The sequence below is a fragment of the Sinocyclocheilus grahami genome, unplaced genomic scaffold, assembly GCF_001515645.1.
Source record: "Sinocyclocheilus grahami isolate Dianchi unplaced genomic scaffold, SAMN03320097.WGS_v1.1 scaffold428.1, whole genome shotgun sequence".
Taxonomy (NCBI): domain Eukaryota; kingdom Metazoa; phylum Chordata; class Actinopteri; order Cypriniformes; family Cyprinidae; genus Sinocyclocheilus; species Sinocyclocheilus grahami.
Window position 1 is genome coordinate 443,113 of NW_015505607.1, and position 16,976 is coordinate 460,088.

Sequence of the window (16,976 nt, forward strand, 5' to 3'; positions counted from 1 at the left end):
AAATAAATGCTGTTCTTTTAAACTTTCTATTCATCAGAGATCCTGAGAAAAAATCTATCATGGTTTCCACAAAATATTAAGCAGCACAACTTTTTTCAACACTGATAATAATTGAATGATTGAATGGTATAGTGTACGTATCACAAACCCTTTTTTTATGATATATGACATGTAGCTAACTTACATAGACACTGTGAATTGCTATCATCATATAATGTTTAGAATTATTTGCTAAAACTGTGCTTATTATTAACTATTAATAATCCCTACGGTCAGGTTGACAGGTTCTGAAAAGATTATGTGTCAGATCTTTTGAAAAGAGTGATACTGTGTATTCATAAAACTTGAGACAATTTACTGAAGCATTATTTTGTTTTATTTGTTCAGGAGTTTCAAAATGTAATTGTGTGCATTTTCCATGAGTAAAAGATACAGTATGTTTAACAAGCATCAACTTCGCTCAACTTTATAGTTCAAAACAGTGCAATCAATCAGTGTGCATGAATCAGGAAACCTGAGAAAACACTGTCTGCTTTCTCCCCTTCTGCAAACAGGCCATTATAGCCACTTGTCATCAGCCAGACTTTCTCATTCTCTTTCAGATAAACTGCTAGCCCACCAGAGCTCACCTGCTGGTTGCTCTTTTGCATGTGATCACAGAAAACAGCTAACTTCTTATCATCATGAATTAGGTTTACACAGAGATGTTTTTCATAGGACGATGCATGAAACACAAAATAATAAGTGCCAGGAATTTTACATACAAATTTGCTCTCTGCAATATTGAAATCGCCATTGATATTGGTGATGATAGTACTGAAGCGTATCAGAGAGTTTGGCTCAGGATGGGCTCTAGTGGCACGGGCAACACTGAATGCAGACTGCAGATGAGATCTGGACGTGTCCAAATTGCCTGTGTCCCCTGGCTGTCCTGAGAGGCCGGGTGGTCCCATTATGCCGAAATCTCCCTGGAGACCTCTCTTTCCATGAAATCCTTTGGTTCCAGGCTCTCCTTCCCCCCCCCTTTTCCTGGTTTCATCAGGTTTAAGAGGCATCCCTGTTGAGATACACAGTTGTTTTTACATCATGTTAGAAGTATACAGCCTATACTACAACCTAACACTGTCTCAACATCGGCTGGCATTTTTAATTATTAATTAGTAGGTTATATAATTCAGTCCTTTTGTTTTCATTATTGGGTTCACCCAAATATTCCCACAATGTTGGTCATTGCAGGTATTACTGTTAATATATAAGCCTACAAAACGTTCACACAAACACCTAAAACACACTTCTCTTAAATTTAATTGGTTGTTTTATTACTTATTTGATCTGAGCTTTGGTAAGAATCTATAGTTCACTAAAATTGCTGTACACAGACATCCTTTTTTTTTTGGCAAAAATGCAATTCAGTTCTTAATTATAGCCTTAATTATAGCCTATAGTAAACAATATTAAATATATAAAAGATTTTAAAAAATAATAAATATTTTATTCATTATATAATAATGCATGTATCTTTGTGTTGATTGATTCGTTGGTATGAGTCATTAAAAGTTCTAGCCACACCGTCATTTGGGAGTTGCGTAACACTGCTGGCGCTGAACGATTTTGATTCACTAAAAGGAACCGGCTCATTAGAGTCATTTTTTCGGGAATTGAGTTTGTGTGAGAGAACACATGAACGTCATTCGGTTTTTGCATAGTTAAAACGTAGAACAAGTTCTGATTAAGAACTGGTAGGTTCCCACAAACTAAAACACTCTGAATGATTTATTTCAAAAAATTAATTAATTAATTAATTTAATAAAAAAAAACTTACCAGGCTCTCCGTTCTCTCCCTTCATCCCTTCCCTTCCATCACGTCCAGGAAATCCAGGGATACCTGGATAACCTGGCATCCCTCCAGAAGTACAAGTGTCAGTAGAGACTAGAGACAGGCAGAGGGAACCCACTAAAAGAATTCTAAAAATGATGTGACCACCAAACATTTTGCTGTGGAGCGAGGAGATAACCGGACCCACACGACTTGAGATAGTGAGCTCTATAATCGTACACAAATACATCAGTCCAAGCAAACTTAATGACAATCACAGTTCCTCTTTTGCGCTGCACGTGTTGCACTTATCCACGGATCTTTCACAAAACTGCATGCAAACAAATCTTTATTCGTAGTATAGCATTTGACTTTTTTCTTAGTGTAAGTTTATAGGCCCTACTGACAACACTGCAAAAATTACTTTTCCAAGTTGTAAATAAAACAAAGATTATTATAGTACATTTCACAAGAAAGTACTAGGCTATTTCAGATGTGCTACTTGTATTGGATTATTTATTTTATTTTACTGGATTCAGTGTGTTACTCGCCTTTCTCTGTAATTGTTTGTGCAATTTACTACACTCTAAAAAATGCTGGGTTGTTTCAACCTAACACTGCGTCAAACATGGACTAACCCAACTGTTGGGTTCAAGTTTTACATTACATTTTTAACCCAAAAGTTGGGTTAGTCCATATTTGACCCAAAGTTGGGTTGAAACAACCCAGCATTTTTTAGAGCGTAGCGATTTCTGAGAAAAAAACTGTTTTCATACATACTCAGTGTAAATATTTTAATGTAAAATAAATATATATTATATAAAATAATAAACATGGCAAATAATTAAAATAAAAAATAACTGCAATTATTTTTTAACTTTTAAATTTTTTTAATCAGACAACTTTTATTTTCGTTAGACACATATTTCATTGTTAATGGATTGTAGAATTTAGAATGAAAATATAGTGAAAGGTAATCATTTCGAATAAACATGTTCTTATGCTTTTTATTTAGTTAATTGGAGACATTTATCAAAGACAACAAAGCAGTTTTAATACAAGACCAGATACAAGAATACAAGATTTGAATACAGCTTGCAACAGATTATTAGATTTTCATTCATGTTTTTGAAATGCTTACATCACTGCTATACATCACTATCACAGTCAATAATTATTTGCAGTGTGTTTAATATGCAGACTATTAAGTCCTATGGTTTGTGATAGATTAAAAATCCATTGAACACAGCAGACATGCTTTTGGGCATTTTGCTGCCAGCAGCACTTTTTGTGAAAGGCTCGATCCATACTTTGTCATTTGTAAATAGTTGAAGTATGGCACCACCTGACACAACAGCAGATAGTGATCGTGGGTTTAAGTCACAAAAATTCAGGCTGACTGAATTCCTGTTACTCTTAAGTCTGAGACATAAGTGTCCTTCAGACGATGCGTGAAACACAAAGTAATACACCCCAGGAACCTTGCAAGTGAAATAGCCAGTTTTAAGGTTGAAATCATTATCGACATTGCTAAGTTGACTATCAAAGATCACAGGTTGGCTATATGAAGCATAATCTGCTCGGTTTCGCAGCACAGAGAAAGCTGGCTTCTTACTGGCAGGGCCTCCACTGCCATCAATGCCACCACTTGATCCTCTAGGACCCTTAGGACCAAGAAAACCCTTTGGACCCTGTGCACCCATAAAACCCTTTGGACCAGGTTCTCCTGGAAAACCTCTGATGCCCATCTCTCCTTTGAGTTCTTGCATGGTGATACTGTTCAGCATATCCTGCAATGCTGAGAGAGCATACTATTATTCAAAAACTATCATTTCTATTCCTTCATACTAACAATTGCAAGCTCAAAAAAATGCTATTTTTAACTGATCGTTTTCAACTGGATAAACACACATTACTTTCTCACCTGATACTCCTTTCTCTCCCTTTGTTCCTGGTAAGCCGTCCCTGCCAGGGACTCCACTCACGCCATCTCTCCCATGTATCGCACATGTATCATCCTGACAGAAAGCAAAGGGAAGCAGCACCCAAAGAAAAGCAAGTAAAGCCAGCGGCTGCATCCTAAAACATCTAAATCACGAAGAACAAATGAGGTTAACAACTGCACAGGCGTTTTGAGTTAACGTACTATAATAGAAACAACTATAAGACAATATAATATTGAATTATTATTCTAAAATCCTTAGCAGTTAAAAATTTCTGTCTTACCAGTGTCCCGTTGAAAATTTTACACTTCTTTTCTTGATTGTGGGTGGTAAAATGAGGTTAAAAAAAGGCTGATGCTGAGAAAAAAATGTAATTGTTTCATTTCTCCAAAATTTGAACTATATTAAACATCTTTTGAAATTGCCAACACATGGGTTTTTTTCCCTTCCCCATTCTCCGTCAACATTCCGTTTTATTCTCATAAATTTTTTTTTGACATAATAAAAGGTCAAAAATCAGTGTTTTACTTCTTAAAACTGTCACAACAACTTAACCCTTTACTACACAGATTAACAATTATAAGATTACCAAATAAAAATCTATTTGATGTCGATAATAATCAAGTTGATGGTAATCAAAATGGTTTGGTTACCCATATATCTTCTTTTGTGATCTGCAGAAGAAAGTAAGGCATACAGGTCTGGAATGACATGAGGGTGATTAAATGTTGATAGAATTTTTATTTATGGGTGAAAGGACAGGCTAATAAATTCAACACAAAAATCATTCCATGCCAAAACTGAAAAGAATGTGGTGATTTATTTATTTTTGCACATATGACAAAATAAAATTCCAAACAGAATAGCACAAAATAACACAGAATTTCAGTATAGATGAATGATTGTGTGAGTCTGTCACACACACAAAAAAACTTTATTTTGATTGTTATAATACAAATGCTACTCGTTTTTCATGAACATGGAGACTAGACTCTGATTCCTGTGTGCTTTTATCTCGTGGCACTCATTAACACCAGTTAAAGGAACAGGTGCTGTCTTATTCTCCCTCTGGTAGTATGGACAAACCTTTAGATGTTCAGAAATTGGAGGTAATTTGTCAAAGCACCAGCTGTCCACAGTGGAGAACAGGTTGCTAAACTGCCAAACCTGATGACGTTTTAAAGGTCAATTAGTGTAAGTCAGATACTTCTTATTTTAAGAATTCATGCACATACACAAGCTAAGTGAACTGCTCCATCATTCTGAGTCTTGAGAGTTTTGAGAAACACATTTTATGCACTGAACAAGTCTCTGCTTTCTAATGATTATGATTCTAGAAAATTCAAGTTTTTTTTCAAATTGCATTTCTCCACAAAAGGCTCATTATGACTTCAGACTCCAAATGATAGGCCTGTTCTCTACACAAGATTGCCATTTTTTATTATTATTATTAAAAAATTTAATTGCTGTAGAAACTCACCCTCTTTCTGGCTCTCCAGCACCATCCACCATGAGAGTAGACCTTCTTCTCCCACTTCAGTGAGACCATTCCTCTATCATGAAGCAAGGTCCTGCATACCTCCCTCATTAGACAAGAGACCAGAGCCAGCTGGGACAGGGTGAAGCTATCAAGAAATCCAGCAACATGGACTAGAACCTCAAAAGGTAGCCTGCTCAGAGCGTCTGTATTCCGTGCACGCTTTCTTTCCACAGTCACCGGTTTTATACCGTCATACAGTGTGCCTGAAACCTTCGGTCGGAGACAGAAAGTGCTGAGCTCCCTGTCATAGAAAACCGTCGCTCTGTGAGAGCTGGGCTGAAACCTTCTCTGAATAAAAGTGCAGCCAAGGTAGGCCAGAGGGCATCGCTGTTCAAACCATCCACTGATGCAACTCTGGATGTCTGAGTGAACGTTCTTGTAGTGTGACGGAAACTCATCCCGTCTGAATATGTGGTTGCAGAGGTAGGTAAACGCAGAGCTGGATTTGTTGTGTCTTCTGGTGACGCTCTCAGCCTGAATGTGGACGTGAAGTTTCAAAGCCCGGTCTGCAGTGATGTCGGCCAGTGAAGTCTCTTCTTTGAAAGGTGCCAAGTAGAAATCATACGTCTGTGTTCCAACGTCCAGAAGAAGGGCATCTGTAGACCTGGATTCGGCTATGAGATGGCCCCGTAGTTCCCTCTCCAAAGAGCACAACAGAGTAGCTTGAACTTCATCCCATTTTGGAATGTCATCGATTTCAACACCTAGGTCAGATGTGTCTACGCTTGAGTTCACCTTCTTGTTATGAGAGGGGTTTCGAATGCGACTTTGTTTGGCGTTGAAGCTGGTTGGGACTTTGAAAGTCCGGACTGTTTTAATCTTCATGGGCTCCAAATGTTGATAGACAAGTTTCTTCTTGGGCCTCGTGTCACATGCAAACAGGGATGTGGCTATGAGGAATTTGTCTTCATCCATGTCGTATGCATTGTATTGAGGGATGTCAGTAGAGGAGTCAAGACTTGACAGCTCTTCCCGTAGGACGTCCAACCTGCTCGGGTTGGCTTGTGGCTTTATTTCTTTGCGAGAGTTTTCAGGATTTTGCCCAATAGATTTTATTGTATGCTTGCAGCCGCTCAATTCCATGCTGAACATTTTTTCCCAAATATAATAGCTTTCGATATTAACCACAGTAGGATTCCTCGCTAATTCCTCTCGTTCCTCCTGAGTGAGCCCACCTCCTTCCATTTCTGCACTTGAAGACGCAGACGCTTCATTGACTCCATTCGAGAGCGGTACCCCTCCCACGGCCCCCTCCGGAACTGCAACCGAAGGCTCCTCAGCCACTTTTTCAATAAGTTCAGGAAAGAGAGTCTTCATTTTAAGAGAATGAAACAGATGCTGCTGGTCTCTCAGAGCCATCGAGAGATCCAGAGGTTCCTGAGTGTAGTTCTCCTTCAAAATGTTCTCGTAGAACTCAGGGGTCTCAGACTCTTCAATGGGCCATCGGTTCCACTCCATTGAGCAGGAGACGACACTGGCAGGACACACCGTCAAATGCTTAGCCACGTTTGAGCGGCACATGATGAACGGGCAGCCGTATTCGACATTGAGACAAGGCACCCTGTCATTGGGGCACAAGAGCATGTGTTCTTCTTCCTTGCACAGGTGAAACACAGCACCGCACAGCAAACGGCAGCTCATGATCGCACATGACACAGAAATCTCAATCGCCATCTTGCAGCGCCGGCTGTGGCAGCTCTCGCAGTGGCGATGAAGCTTCGATGGTTGGGTCCTTAGTCTACCCTGTGAAGAAGTGCAAGATAACAGAGTTTTTACAATGTTTTAGACTGAACAGAAACTTTGTGTATTACCATAACTACAAGTGAATGTCAATGACATGTCAATGTCAATGCTAGTCAAATCTCAGATCTAGAAGAACATCATAGTCTTGGAATTAATACATATGCTATATGTACATAATATACACGTTTTTGCATATTCCGCCTCTTAGATGTAAAACCTTAAATGTATTTTAGAAATATCATTAATCCTAAGCTAATGGTAAAAGCCTAAATGCTTCTTGCAGAAACAGAGCAGATATTTAGACTGCTATGTTTACATCTTGTATTTGGCAGACACTAAAAAAAGCAGAGAAAATTTGACCTACCATAGTGTTTTTACTGTGAACCCCACGCTGGTGTTCGGCTCAGTCACTAAAAGTTTGAGTGAGCTTATTTCTGTGTCTGCACACTAGTTAAATATAGACACTTTTTATATACTGGGAGTGTGACTATGACTTTGGCATTCAAGAGTCGAGTTACATGTTCTGTAACCATAGCTGCTCTAGGTACTCTGTGTTTTCAAGACATCCAAACTCAGCGGCAGTTCAAATAGAATGCGTTTTTGCATTACACTGCCCTGCATTTTAATGATTTCTCTTTGACTGCTGCACAGCATCTAGTTGATTTTTTTAAACGTTTTTAAGATGCTGCCAAGTTTAAAGATGTTTTTAATTTGATATGTCATCTTAAACTTTTCTTAAGCTTTTCTTTTCCATTGTGCTGCATTTGGCTGTTTGAATGCAATAATTAATTCATGCACATATGGTGTTTTTAAACATTTTCAGTATTATTTATTTACATTTGTTTGTTAGGTCTATTTATTCAACAGTGCTTTTCTAATCATATGGGGCACACAAAAATTATACATTTTACTCTATGGGTTCATTATACCCATTCATGCTTGCATGTTTGAACAAAAAACATAAAACATGACAAGAGCTATGGAAATCTAGAGTGAAGAGAAGAAACACATTCGTTGAATTTAAAGTTTTATTGTCTAAATTTAAGTTTTACAGAGAGAGAATAAAAGGCCAAATTCAGTTAGAAATCAAACACACAAGAAGTACCTTTAAGACCTGAACATCTGGGATTCAAAATTTAATTTAAACCTAAAAAATAAAATTATTAATAAATAACCATAAATAATAAGATTCTGCATTCTAGGCCAGTGGTTCCCAACCCTGGTCCTGGAGGCACTCCATCACTGCACGTTTTGCATGTCTCCTTAATCAAACACACCTGATTCAGGTCATCAGCTCATTAGTAGAGACTCCAAGGCAGGGGTGTCCAAACTCAGACCTGGAGGGCCGGTGTCCTGCAGAGTTTAGCTCCAACTTGCCTCAACACACCTGCCTTCAAGTTTCTAGTATGCCTAGTAAGAGCTTGATTAGCTGGTTCAGGTGTGTTTAATTGGGGTTGGAGCTAAACTCTTCAGGACACCGGCCCTCCAGGACCAAGTTTGGGCACCCCTGCTCCAAGGCCTGAAATTGGTGCGTCAGAGAAAGGAGACATGCAAAATGTGCAGTGTTGGGGTGCCTCCAGGACCAGGGTTGGGAACCACTGTTCTAGGCCACTTAATAAATTAGCAATTCTGTGACCGTGATAAAGTGGAAACGACTACTGTCATTAAAGCAAAAATGTAACAAATATTTGAACATTCTGAAATGATCATTTTTAAATTAATTGTTACACTCCAGTTGTTATGTAAAATATTAATTTAATAGTAGTAAATATTAGCATAATAGAAATAGAATCATTTTCACTAGTGGACATTTGAATCTCACTCTGCCATTATAACATTTAAGCCAGAAATTCCAAATAAAAGTTCCAGTTACAGTATCATCTGTGTCCCATAAACAAAGAAACCAAACTGTCTCTCTCCTTTCCTTTCATACTGGCCATGGCAAAAGGCTCAGTTTTCAGTTCAGTTTGGTAGAATGGACAACATTTCAGGTGCTCAGCCATTGATGGTGTGCCACCGATACACCAGTCACCCACTTTACTAAAAAGAGTACTGAACTCCCAGACCTAAGAAAGAACGATAGAGAAATATAAAGGAAATAGCATACAGGTGCATCTCAATAAATTAGAATGTCGTGGAAAAGTTCATTTATTTCAGTAATTCAACTCATCAATAAATCAATGCAGATTTTGAATTGTTACAATCTTTTTAGAAATAAACAAATGGTTGGTTGGTTTAATTAGTTGCTATAATAATTTATAAAAAATAACTTAATATATTTTAAAGCAATTCATTAAACAAATGCTGAAATGTCTTACTTTGGTAGGTTTCCAGCTGGTTCCTCCATGAGAGTATGACTTCTTATGCCACTTAAAGCCCACCATTCCTCTTTCCTGCAGAAACGTGGCACATATATCCCTGAACAATCGGGAGACCAAGGCTAGCTGGGACAGAGTAAAACTATCCAGGTAACTAGCGATGTAGTAAAGCACCTCAAAGGGAAGGTTACTGAGAGAATCTTCATATTTGACATGTGCCTGTAGTGGAACGGTCTGTGAATCGCTCCTAAGAGAGGCGGTAACCTCAGGTGTGAGGGTGAAAATACTGAGGTCTTGGTTATAGGAGACTTTGGCCCTGTGTGTGGATGGCTGTAATCTTCTCTGACTGAAAGTGCAACCAAGGTAGGCTAGAGGACATCTCTGCTCAAACCAGCCACTCAAAGAGGACTGGATATCCAAATGCACATTCTTAAAGTGTGAGGCAAACTCATCCCGACGGAAGAAATGACCACACAGGAAAGTGAATACTGAGGTTGATTTGTTGTGTCTGAGGGTAACCGTTTCTGTATCAAGGTCAACGTGAAGTTTCAAACCCCTGCCTGCTGTAATTTCAGTCAAAGTTGCGTTGTATTTGAAGGGAGCTGTGGAAAAATTATACGTTTGTGTTGCGATATCAACATAAAGTCCATCTGTTGGCACCATTTCACTTATTTTGTGGCCCCTTATCTCAGCCTCTGCATGACAGAGTAGGGTTGAAAACATCTCATCCATCTCCCCGCCATCTTTCTCAGATATATCCAGGTCAGATGTGCCAACGCATTTGTGCTCGGTCATTACTCTCGTATTGAATTCTCTAAGTTGAATGCGTCTCTGTTTGTAACTACTGGGAACCTTGAAGGAACGTAAAGTCTGGACTGGTATTGGCTCCAAGCTCCCATAAACAAAATCTCTCTCTTTGGGCGTGCAAGCATCCATTTGACCAAAGGAGATCAGCATGCGCCCATGATGCACTATGTACATGTTGAATTCTCTGGGTTTCACCTCACGCTTAAGTCTCTCCAGGACACCATCCTGCCAAGGTGCCAGTCCAGTTTTGGAGATATCCACATGGGATGCATTTGCTTCTTTTTTCTCAGGCTCTACAGAAGCTCCTTGCGGCTTTGAAGAGCCTTTAGATGTATTTTTTCCTTTCTTTTCTTCTGTTTTTGACGCCTCTGCCTCTGCCTGCCTGCAACCACCCATTTCCATGCTAAACATCTTTTCGAACAGATTGTACTTCTCCTTGTCAACAGGACCATTAAGGACCATATCTTCTCCATGTCCATTGATGTGCATCCCATTACACACAGTGTTTTTTCCTACCGCTCCCTCCACAATGTCGTACTTCTCCACTGGGGCAGGTTCCTCTTCTTGTTCCTCCATTAACTCAGGAAAGTAGCTCCTCATTTTCAACCTGGCACATAGATGTTTCTGGTCTCTCAGTGCCATGGAAAGGTCCAGTGATTCCTGCTCATGGAGCTCTTTTAGAAGGTTCGTATACAAGGGGGCTTCTGGGTTCTCAAGAGGCCAACGGTTCCACTCCATCGAGCAGCAGACAACGCTTGCGGGACACACCTCAAGGTGTTTGGCCAGCCGAGAGCGACACATGGTGAAAGGGCACCCATAGTGAGCATTAAGGCAGGGCACGTTCACATTGGGACACAGCAGAGAGTGTTCATCCTCCTTACACATGTGGAAGGAGGCCCCACAAAGCAAGCGGCAGTTGATGACCATGCATGACACGGACACTTCTATGGAGGCTTTGCATCGGCGACTGTAACAGGTCTCACAATGTCTGTGCAGCCTCGGACCAGATCTCCTATAGCGACTCTGTGGGAAAACACAATAGACAAGCACATCAAAGCACTTACACTGGTTCCAAATTGGAATTTCATAAAGACAAGCACAGACTTCATTCTATATTGTTGTATCTCCAATAGAAACAGGGGCTTTCTCATTCGAAAGCACATTTTGATTGGACAAAAATTTGGATAAAAGGGATCCGGTGAGAAGTGACGAAGCGCAGAGGAGAGAGCAAAACAAAACACTGGTCATGATTAGAAGGACAATTAGAAGTACAAAACGAGGATTTGTGAAGAATAATGTTGGAGGATTTCGATATAAGCCAAGAGGAGAATAGTTTTGCTTTGCTCCTGTAAACAAAACTTGGTTCTCGTGAGACTAGCATATTCTCATCGAAGCTTACGCTATGCCTACGTCCTACCTACATCATCCGCTGGAAAACCACTCTCTCGTGAACGCGCATAGTGTTTATAAAGTTTTAAATATGGATATTTTTCGTACACAAACGCATCGATTCAATTCTTTTTATGATGGATGGATGTGCTTTATTGGACTTCTATTGGACTATTGAATATCAACACCCATTCACTGCCATTATAAAGCTTGGAAGAGTTAGGATATTTTTTTAATATAACTCTGATTGTATTAGTCTGAAAGAAGAAAGTCATATACTGTACACCTAGGATGGCTTGAGGGTGAGTAAATCATGGGGTCATTTTAATTTTTGGGTGATCTGTCCCTTTAATTTAGATCTATCTGATTTTGAGTCAACTTTTATGAATACAATAGCATATGAATGGCCTCTGTAATGCTGGGGCCAAAAGAGAGATGAGGTGGATCCGATCACAGAGAAGGTTTATTTACTGAATAAAATTAAACAAAACATGGGTAAACCAGGATAACATGGAACAGGAGCAGATCAGGAACATAGAACACAAGCATCTACAAGAAACAACAACTGACCAAACACAGGGGTATATATACACAAGTTAACCATGGTTAACAAGGGACAGGTGTGGGTGATTACTTGTCATGGAGATTAACAAGGCAAACAGAGACACAGAACACAGGAAGGAGAGCACAGAATAATAATGCTCCATAATATAATGCTACCAGATTCTGTAATTCAACTCTGTATCATGACATACAGGTGCATCTCAATAAATTAGAATGTCGTGGAAAAGTTCATTTATTTCAGTAATTCAACTCAAATTGTGAAACTCGTGTATTAAATAAATTCAATGCACACAGACTGAAGTAGTTTAAGTCTTTGGTTCTTTTAATTGTGATGATTTTGGCTCACATTTAACAAAAACCCACCAATTCACTATCTCAACAAATTAGAATATGGTGACATGCCAATCAGCTAATCAACTCAAAACACCTGCAAAGGTTTCCTGAGCCTTCAAAATGGCCTCTCAGTTTGGTTCACTAGGCTACACAAGCATGGGGAAGACTGCTGATCTGACAGTTGTCCACAAGACAATCATTGACACCCTTCACAAGGAGGGTAAGCCACAAACATTCATTTACAAACAAAATATCACTGTGAAACCAATATTTTAATAATGAGAATATTAAATGAACATACCATTATTATCTGAAGCAGTGTCAATGAGCTACAGCAGCTTCTGGGGGGAAAAGGTAGTATTTTACTCATTAAAATATATGTATACACATATTGATCAGTTATAACACAGTTATCTGTATGCATTTATATATTACATTGTGCTAAAACACAAATTTTCCTTATAAAAGTACCTGGTTTTGTAAGACCTTGCTGTATACTTAAGGGCAAGCGGTTGCAGACAGCACTGACAGCAGAAGCTAAACAGTTACCAAACAACTTACCTAATGGGTGAACCATGTCTCAAGAAGTTCCCTGGCTTGTTCCAAGACTCCTTTCTAAAGAACAGGATGTGGGTCATGTTAAAAATAGTTGCCTCAGCTGTCAGTAGCAAGTTACATGACTTGAGGATACTGAGGAAAAGTTGACAAACACATGACAAGCATAGTCAAATAAAAAGCCATATATTTTTGTCTATCTTGCTATAATTAAAGCTCTTTACTACCTACAGAGGGCGAACAAAGGCAGGCAGAAAGAGTTTAAACTTGTTTGTTTTTTATTGTTTCACCAGGGGGTCACTAGATGGCAGTCTTTCCTTTTGGTTTATGGGACTGGGATCCCCAAGAACACAGCGTATTATTCCAGAAACCTTTTGTTATCTGAACACAAACATATTTTGTGCTCTTCTCCATCCTTACCCTTTCCTTATTTTTCATTAATGAGTTTTTGTCATGTGATGTTCCTGATGTAATTGCGTTTTTATCAGGAGGCTCAGGAACATCCATCCATCCTTTTTCCAAACTGCTTGTTCTATGTAAAGTTAAGGGGATGCTGGAGCCTATCCCAGCATCTCTGGCCATCGCAGTGCTGGCTCAGAAACAAGTAAAATTCCAAATTTATATTGATGCAGTTAACTAATATAACTTTTTACAAGTTGGCCATCATGTAATTCTACAGAAAAATGCATGTGTAGTTTTGTGTGCAATGCAGTTGTATGCTATCTTATAATAGGCCTATACTATACCACAGTATATTCGTAGAATAGAATAGATTTTTATTGTCATTGTAAAAGGAACAACAAAAATACATTTAGCAGTTCTTCAATAGCAGAATAGCAATAAACACTGTATATAAAAAATGACAATTGTGAAAAGAGAAACATGATGTGAATGAAAATGTGAGTATAAACAGACATATATAAGACATATATACAAAATGGCAAAGGCTTAAATATAGAATGAAGATATAAATGCACTATAGTAACCACATTTCCTGGCAAATTATCATGATGTGGTTAATGTCATTAGTAAAATGAATATGATATATTCAATCAAAACGTGTAACTTTTAAAATAGTTAATTGTATTTTTGTGTTTTGTTTTCACTGGTGGATACCAAGTAACAAGTGCCAATACCTTTTCTAAATGTAGTATTTTTCAGCGAAACTATAATTACAATGGTAAATTTTTGAAAGAGGTGCTATATGGTAAGCCAATTAGTACATAGCCTACTATAGTACAGTGTAGTATAGTATACCAAATAGTTCCACTATAAACATTCATGTTTAAATGTAACACTTAAAATATGTGTGAATTAATTGTGGTAATTAAAATAATTATTTTTATAATCAGTTCTATCAAATGTGGCCTGTAATCATTTTGTTCAATCTTTGTGGGTCCTCTCTGGTCGTGACATTTCTAGTTTTCTAACATGTAGATCAAACACTTTTGTAAATGTTTTATATCAAATTAAAGAAGAAAATATGCTGACTCAGATTACTTTATATCCATCCAAATAAAATACAGCATTAAATGTTACCTTCCAACCCCCAAAATTGTAATATTTTTTCCCTTTTATTTATTTTTTTGTCCTGTAAATCCTTCATATGTGTACACAGAGACATACAACTTCTAGAGTCACCTCAGGAGGGTGTAGTAGCCTACATGCCAAACACTGCGCAGTCGCCTAATCATGTCCTCATGTTTTACTGTAGGTGAGCGGGATCAGACCAGTAGGAGTCACCGCTACACTCGCTTTCTCGCTCTTCTGAACCTCTCAGTGATAGAGCAGGGAAACAACATGCCGGAAGTGGGGTTTCGGGAGACAGAGTTTCGGGACTCGTAACCGTGGAAAGTTTACTCTATTAAGAAATCTACTTTTCCCGAGAATTAAAGCTGTTCGTAGGGTTCCTTTCACTGTTTCATTCATCCGCACTTTCACAATGGGGCTCCCGGCGCTGGAATTCAGTGATTCTTTTCTGGACAGTCCTGACTTCAGAGAGCGACTCAAATGCCACGAAATTGAGCTGGATCGTACTAATAAATTCATCAAGGAACTAATCAAAGATGGAAATATGCTTATCAGTGCGCTTAAAAGTAAGTTACAGGTCGTATGTCTTTTTAAATGTAAGATAATCTATGATTCATTGAGGTTTATAAGCGAGAAAGCTCAGATTTTTTTATGTAAATATATCAGGATTCTCAGAATATACAGTATATATATATATATATATATATGTATGTATGTATGTGTGTGTGTGTTAAAGACATTTCATTTAACTACTTAAAACTGCAGCTCCATATGTAAAGGGTCTTCATAGACTTATTAAATATTTAATCTCATAGAGCAAATCATTACACACATATTTAACCACTCTAATATCAAACAGGTTGAAGAAGTAGTGAGCATGTACAGGGTTGGTGTATGCCATCATTTAATGCTTGTTTATACAGCTGGGATCTGATGTGATATCAGAAAGGAGACAAGTCTCTGCTAGATATGCTGTTATCAGCCACTTCACCAGCAAGGCTCATTCGGGCTTTTGTACCAAACAAAAGGCAGTGAATGTCTTCCCAAAAAGACCTACATCTTGTTTTGCACTAATGCTTTAATTGACTAAGTATTTGAGATGTCATCTCCTTCCTTTTAGTTTGAACAAATCACTGCTTATATAATATTACAATAATAATAATGAATATGCTCAAATTATAAGGAAGCTCCATCACATAACTGTTTGTTGTCTCTTTGACAGATCTATCTGCAGCTGTGCAGAAATTTTCCCAGTCCCTACAGGATTTCCAGTTTGAATGCATCGGAGATGCAGAGACAGATGATGAGATTAACATTGGTAAGTGGTTGGCAAATGATCAAGAAGAAAATTATATAAACATTCATGTGATTTAGTTAATTATACAATTTCTTACATGGATAGTTTACCTAAAAATGTAGTTTCTGTCATCATTTACTTACACTTATGTCTTTCTGAACCAGTATGACCCTCTTTCTTTCATGCAACTCAAAATAAATTTAACAGTATGTTGAAGCTGCTCTCACCCATACAATAATAGTAGATGGGGACAAGTAGTCAAGCCCAAAAAAGAGGAGTTCATATGACTTCTGAAACCGTATAACAGCTTTGTTTGAGAAACAGATTGAAATTGAAGGCATTGTATATCTCTTGCCTTGAAAATTCAGGTTGATCACATTCATTGTATGAAATAATCAGCTTGGTCATTCAGCTATAATAACTCTTTTGTCTCACAGAAGAAAGAAAGTCATACAGGTTTGGAATGACAGGAGAGTGTGTAAATAATGGCAGAACATTCATTTGTTGAGTGAACTATATCCCTTTAAGCTGTAAACAGTGATGTAAACTGAAACAGTCTCTAAAATGTCCATGTCTCCATGCTGGCTTTTTATTTGGTGCTGCCGTCCTCAGTCACCCATCAGCAGTAACAAATAATGTCTAATAAAGCTGAGAACACTGCATATTGCTGTTGTACCTCAGCTCCATAGTATCAAACACAACAGTGATGACTCTTTATCAGACTGAGACTATTGCTGCCTGGCATTTAGAAAACCATGAACCCAAACAACCGTCTGCAAGGAATGAAAATGTTCCTTTCTGGCCCTGGCTGCCCATATTGGTCATAACAGTTTTAGATATTTAGACTGGTGAGACTGATAATTTGCAGTTTTATTGTTAAACATTTTAATGTTAAAATTTATACAGTTACTCCTTTTATCATCAAAATGTGCAAAAATCTTTCATTTAATAGGGTTATAAGTATTGGTGATACTGGTTTTGATTGCCAGTAATAATGACTATACACTACCATTCAAAAGTTTTGGGTAGTAATATTTTTACTAACTTTCTGATCAAATAAATGCAGCGTTTGTGAGCAAAACAGACTTCTTTCAAAAACAGTAAAAAAAAAAAAAAAATGACCCTAAACTTTTGAACAGTA

The 16,976-nt window shown here is 38.1% G+C and overlaps 5 protein-coding genes across 9 annotated transcripts in view; 1 reads left to right on the plus strand and 4 right to left on the minus strand.

Annotated features, from left to right (window-relative positions):
- Positions 1 to 368: 368 nt before the first annotated feature.
- Positions 369 to 2,047, minus strand: c1qc (complement component 1, q subcomponent, C chain). The gene is made up of 2 exons (XM_016233279.1): positions 1,823 to 2,047; positions 369 to 1,057 (listed from the first exon to the last, which is right to left on the minus strand). The coding sequence occupies exons 1-2, from the start codon at positions 1,989 to 1,991 to the stop codon at positions 492 to 494; spliced, it is 735 nt and encodes a 244-aa protein (XP_016088765.1). The 5' UTR covers positions 1,992 to 2,047; the 3' UTR covers positions 369 to 491.
- Positions 2,048 to 2,809: 762 nt separating this feature from the next.
- On the minus strand, positions 2,810 to 4,317 carry LOC107551613 (complement C1q subcomponent subunit A-like). Its single transcript, XM_016233280.1, has 3 exons — positions 4,043 to 4,317; positions 3,741 to 3,904; positions 2,810 to 3,614 (listed from the first exon to the last, which is right to left on the minus strand). The coding sequence occupies exons 2-3, from the start codon at positions 3,892 to 3,894 to the stop codon at positions 3,028 to 3,030; spliced, it is 741 nt and encodes a 246-aa protein (XP_016088766.1). The 5' UTR covers positions 3,895 to 3,904; positions 4,043 to 4,317; the 3' UTR covers positions 2,810 to 3,027.
- A 171-nt stretch (positions 4,318 to 4,488) lies between these two features.
- Positions 4,489 to 7,481, minus strand: fbxo40.1 (F-box protein 40, tandem duplicate 1). The gene is made up of 3 exons (XM_016233281.1): positions 7,407 to 7,481; positions 5,240 to 7,042; positions 4,489 to 4,926 (listed from the first exon to the last, which is right to left on the minus strand). The coding sequence occupies exons 1-3, from the start codon at positions 7,407 to 7,409 to the stop codon at positions 4,720 to 4,722; spliced, it is 2,013 nt and encodes a 670-aa protein (XP_016088767.1). The 5' UTR covers positions 7,410 to 7,481; the 3' UTR covers positions 4,489 to 4,719.
- A 1,299-nt stretch (positions 7,482 to 8,780) lies between these two features.
- fbxo40.2 (F-box protein 40, tandem duplicate 2) lies at positions 8,781 to 13,073 on the minus strand. 3 transcript variants are annotated; one of them, XM_016233283.1, is made up of 4 exons: positions 13,015 to 13,073; positions 12,755 to 12,794; positions 9,361 to 11,190; positions 8,781 to 9,108 (listed from the first exon to the last, which is right to left on the minus strand). In XM_016233283.1, the coding sequence occupies exons 2-4, from the start codon at positions 12,755 to 12,757 to the stop codon at positions 8,920 to 8,922; spliced, it is 2,022 nt and encodes a 673-aa protein (XP_016088769.1). In that variant the 5' UTR covers positions 12,758 to 12,794; positions 13,015 to 13,073; the 3' UTR covers positions 8,781 to 8,919. The 3 variants fall into 3 exon arrangements, with proteins under 3 accessions (XP_016088769.1, XP_016088770.1, XP_016088768.1); XM_016233284.1 differs by lacking the exon at positions 13,015 to 13,073 and adding an exon at positions 12,925 to 13,001 and having other exon boundaries at positions 12,755 to 12,791; XM_016233282.1 differs by lacking the exon at positions 13,015 to 13,073 and adding an exon at positions 12,925 to 13,001.
- Positions 13,074 to 14,754: 1,681 nt separating this feature from the next.
- arhgap42a (Rho GTPase activating protein 42a) overlaps positions 14,755 to 16,976 on the plus strand; it is a 24,759-nt gene continuing 22,537 nt past the window's right edge. For all 3 annotated transcript variants that reach the window (XM_016233328.1, XM_016233329.1, XM_016233330.1), the window contains exons 1-2: positions 14,755 to 15,104; positions 15,761 to 15,856. In XM_016233328.1, coding sequence (XP_016088814.1) covers positions 14,951 to 15,104; positions 15,761 to 15,856 — 250 coding nt within the window. In that variant the 5' untranslated portion in view covers positions 14,755 to 14,950. The remainder of the gene's footprint in view (positions 15,105 to 15,760; positions 15,857 to 16,976) is intronic.

What these genes read in the sequence shown, in the direction of transcription:
- LOC107551613 (XM_016233280.1), bottom strand. Translation starts at nt 3,894, where the DNA reads ATGCAGCCGCTGGCTTTACTTGCTTTTCTTTGGGTGCTGCTTCCCTTT. An exon ending in GGGAGAGAAAGGAGTATCAG is followed by an intron (nt 3,615 to 3,740) that starts GTGAGAAAGTAA and finishes ATGCTCTCTCAG; the next exon opens with CATTGCAGGATATGCTGAAC.
- fbxo40.2 (XM_016233283.1), bottom strand. An exon ending in CCAGCTGGAAACCTACCAAA is followed by an intron (nt 9,109 to 9,360) that starts GTAAGACATTTC and finishes GTTCTTTCTTAG; the next exon opens with GTCTGGGAGTTCAGTACTCT.
- c1qc (XM_016233279.1), bottom strand. Translation starts at nt 1,991, where the DNA reads ATGTTTGGTGGTCACATCATTTTTAGAATTCTTTTAGTGGGTTCCCTC. An exon ending in GGGAGAGAACGGAGAGCCTG is followed by an intron (nt 1,058 to 1,822) that starts GTAAGTTTTTTT and finishes GTATCTCAACAG; the next exon opens with GGATGCCTCTTAAACCTGAT.
- fbxo40.1 (XM_016233281.1), bottom strand. An exon ending in GCTGGAGAGCCAGAAAGAGG is followed by an intron (nt 4,927 to 5,239) that starts GTGAGTTTCTAC and finishes AAACGTCATCAG; the next exon opens with GTTTGGCAGTTTAGCAACCT.